Source organism: Cyprinodon tularosa, unplaced genomic scaffold, assembly GCF_016077235.1.
Source record: "Cyprinodon tularosa strain WSP-4 unplaced genomic scaffold, ASM1607723v1 ctg980, whole genome shotgun sequence".
Taxonomy (NCBI): domain Eukaryota; kingdom Metazoa; phylum Chordata; class Actinopteri; order Cyprinodontiformes; family Cyprinodontidae; genus Cyprinodon; species Cyprinodon tularosa.
The window spans coordinates 91,162-95,005 of NW_024039763.1; the positions used below are offsets into that span (position 1 = coordinate 91,162).

Consider the following 3,844-nt stretch of genomic DNA (forward strand, 5'->3'; position numbering starts at 1 on the left):
TATATATTATATGTAAATCCAAGTGTTAAAAAGATGAACCATAGAATAGAATAAAAAGATCTGCTCTGTTGTTCAATAGATTGTGCCTATAATTGCTTTTCTATATTTTATAACTTAATTACTCAGCATCATAGCTTCCCAATGAGGTCAAAGGTAATATCTGCAAACTATTTTTATTTTACTTTCAAACCAAAAGGTCAGCATGGGAACAAACTGACCTGATTTTTAATATTTAATACTTTTTATTGGCTTCAAGCACATGAAAAATGAAAGAAAAGAGACATAACTGTTCCAGTGGTGTAGATTTGACATCTTTTAGCAGCTGTAGACATTTTATTTTTCCACTTAGGTGTTAGTACTGATGCACAATGCAAAAAAAATACCAATGAACACGGATCAGCTCCTCTTTGCTTTGCAGTGTGGACTTAAAACAGTTAAAAGCTCTGCATTTATGATCTGAGGTGCGGCTTTGTTTTAACGTTCAGAGAATAAGGACCCAGAATTCAGCCAGAACAAACAGGTGACGTTTTAAGACAGTTGTGCACCTTTAATAAATAGCATCCTTATTTTAACTTTAAGACTGGCGTCCTGTCCAGGGTGCATCCTGCCGTTTGCTCCTAGACTTCTGAAGATAGGCACCAGTTCTGCAACACCCTGATGGAGGGAGAAATTCATGTATTTACTTTATTTTTATCAAATTTATTTTTATGTTTATTTTTACAAGTCTAGCCAGGATTTGTATGTATAAAAAACATCAGAAAAAATATTATTACTCGCTTGTTTATTATTACTCCACTATTGATTCAAACTTGCCTTTGTGTTTGTGCAAACTTTAAGGATGGAGAAATGTTGAAAGGTTAAAGGTTAAATCTGATTCAAATGACTCCAAAGTTTTTGACCTGATTTAAATGATTATCATCAGAGTTGGAAGGTTTCCTCTCAAAGCATTTCTGGTGAGAAACCCAGACAGAACTCTAAACCTCAGTACTGTCCTAATTTAGCTTGTTCAGTTTCTGTATGTTAGTTTGTTTGGCTTGTGAAGATGCAGATTGAGTTGTCTCCTGTTGCTGCACCTCCTTCCCACCTTATCCTGGTTGATCAGAGCTCTCTTTGAAAACCGGAGCCAGGACTGAATAGTCTTATCTGACCAGATCCAGAAACCAGATGTTATCCCCACCATTAAGGTCATCAGATACTTGATTAAGAATACTGTGAAGCTTGGCGATGCAGGAGGTGTATTTTTGGCTGGGCAGGGCAGAGAAAAATGACGGCAGGTCTGCAATCGCCAGGTGGCGTCCCATCGGGGTCGAGATGCCTGCTCATATACCAGACAGGCGATGGTGACTGCATTAGACACCGTGTAGAGCAAACTGAAGACACCGGTCCGAACCATAAGCTTCTCCAGTTTATTGGTGTTGGTACCATTATGTTTCATGATGGATCGGACCCGAAACAACGACAGGAAGCCGGTCAGCAGGAGGGAGTCGCCGATGAGGAGGTAGATGAAGAGCGGAGCCAGGATGAAGCCTCGCAGCCCTTCCACACTGTAGATTCCCACAGAGCAGACACCGCTGAGCAGATCGCCCTCCACCTGCTCCATGGCCAGCACGCTGATAGTCTTCAGCGCTGGAAGCACCCAGGCTGCCAGGTGAAAGTAATGAGAGTTGGCTTCGATGGCCTCATGGCCCCACTTCATCCCAGCAGATAGGAACCAGCTGAAGGACAGGATGAGCCACCACATGGAGCTGGACATGCTGAAGAAATAGGCGACAATGAAGAGCAGAGTGCAGACGTCCTGCTCCGTACCTTGGACCACCATCCTGTAGCCGTCCTTCTTCAACCTGTCCACACACACCGCCTTGTCCCCCAGCAGGAAGCCGGCGCTGTAGGCCATTCCTACCATGAAGTAGCAGCCAGACAGGAAGATGATGGGTCTTTCTGGGTAGAGGAACCTCCCTCTGTCCAGTAAATAGGTCAGTGTGGTGAAGAGAGTGCTGAGGCAGCACAAAATGGACCAGGTTCCAACCCAGAGCCGGCTGAACTTTACCTGCTGCTCACTGAAGTACATTAGTCCACCTGGTTTGGACGGCTCACAGGGGGCACCACAGTTCTTGGCCCCAAGGAAGTAGTACCCGAGGTAGGGGGGCACCTGAAGCTGCACGGGGCAGGAGAATGGACGGTCGCTCCATATAAGGGGAGGGACTGTGGCCGGGATAAGCTCGGAGGCAGAGCCTTCAGCATCACTCGTGTTCTGACCCACACAGATCTCTCCAGCTCCATGGAGAGGGAAGTTCTGGCAGCGCAGCCTGTCGGGCCACTGGAAGCCAAACTTGTTCATGAGCTCCTCACAGCCCTGCCGAGCCTGCTCACATAGAGACCTGCAGGGCGGGATGGCCCGCTCCAGCACTGTACACACCGGGGCATACATGGTGCACAGGAAGAACTGCAGCTCTGCAGAGCACTGGATTTGGACCAGTGGGTAAAACTGGTGGACCTCCAGGCCGGCTTCTTCCTGGTTGGAGTGACCCAGCAGGTTGGGCATGATTGTCTGGTTGTAGGCGATGTCTGTGCAGAAGGGGATGGAGATGGGCTGGCAGGAGCCTCGCCCTGGAACCAAACTCCCATCCTCGTACTGAGCTGTTCCAGGAAGGATGAGGAGCATCACGCTGAAGGTGGTTCCCCAGAGCCAACTGCAGATTCTCATCTCAGGTGTGTCCCAATATTCAGAGAGAGGAGAGAGAAGGAGAAGCATTCAGAAATATGCAGCTCCCTATCAATAGTTAAAGAAACTTTTAATCTGAGATCTTCCTCCAGAGAAGATCTCTGTCCTCCCTGGTCCAAATGCAGAAACAGACGATTCCAACTTCCAGGGGAAAGTTAGAAGAAGAACAACCAAAGGAACTTCAAATAGTTGATTTTCTGATTTCCTTCCCTGCTTTTGATGAATGACAGAATTCAACACCAAAATCCATATTTGTTCTCTTTCTCCTGTTTCCAAAGGTCTGTCCTTTACTCTCATCCAATCAGAGAGCTTGTAGAAGTCTGTCTCCTTTCTAATTGGCCCATGGGTAATATGGAGGCAAGACATTGCAAAAGGGAAATATCCCGCAGTTTCCTGCTAAATGCTCCACTTCTTCAAAACCTGTAAGAAAAAACAGACTTTTGTTTCACTGAGCTTGTGTCAAAGCCCACTATGTCTTCAGAGGTGTCATAAAGTAATTATTACTGTTGTTTTTTTTGTTTAAAATAAATAAATTCTCAATGAATCAGAAAAAAAAATGTAAAAACACTTTAAAGGAAATAAATTATTTTTAGAAATCCTGAAGAGAGGAGAAAATTCTGCATTTTAATGAATTTTAAAAATAAAACATAGTACTATAATTCTGATTGTTCTCAGCCATATTAAGCACCATTAATGTGAAAAGATATACCATACATTCAAAAATAAAGTCTTTCCAAGCTTTTCTGAAATCAATTAGCAGATATTTTAACTGAGAAGTTAAATTAAAGAGATAAAAGATAAACTTCTCTTTGGTCCAGTATGTTCAGACTGAAATCCTTCTGTTGTTTATCTGTCTATAGAAAATGTTCAAATTTTTAATTTTTCTAAGCATGTTTTTATTTCAATTCTATCTTTGCATCTAAATATACTAAGATTAAAGATTAATTATTTGAACATTGACAATATATATACTTGTTTAAATCATTAAATTTGAGCATTTCAGACAAACAGCTATTTAAAATAAAATACATCAATAATATATAGGTATATATAATGACAAAATTGATCAAAATAAGTGAAAGATTTATGTTTTATTGAAATAGTTTTTTAATTTAATTTTGT

General features: G+C 42.2%; 1 protein-coding gene across 1 annotated transcript; it reads right to left on the bottom strand.

The window, feature by feature from the left end:
• Positions 1-889: 889 nt before the first annotated feature.
• LOC119777143 (frizzled-7-A-like) lies at positions 890-2,928 on the bottom strand. Its single transcript, XM_038275937.1, has one exon. It carries the CDS (start codon positions 2,750-2,752, stop codon positions 1,007-1,009), a length of 1,746 nt encoding a protein of 581 aa, XP_038131865.1. The 5' UTR covers positions 2,753-2,928; the 3' UTR covers positions 890-1,006.
• Between the last annotated feature and the right edge of the window lie 916 nt (positions 2,929-3,844).

What these genes read in the sequence shown, in the direction of transcription:
- LOC119777143 (XM_038275937.1), bottom strand. Translation starts at nt 2,752, where the DNA reads ATGCTTCTCCTTCTCTCTCCTCTCTCTGAATATTGGGACACACCTGAG.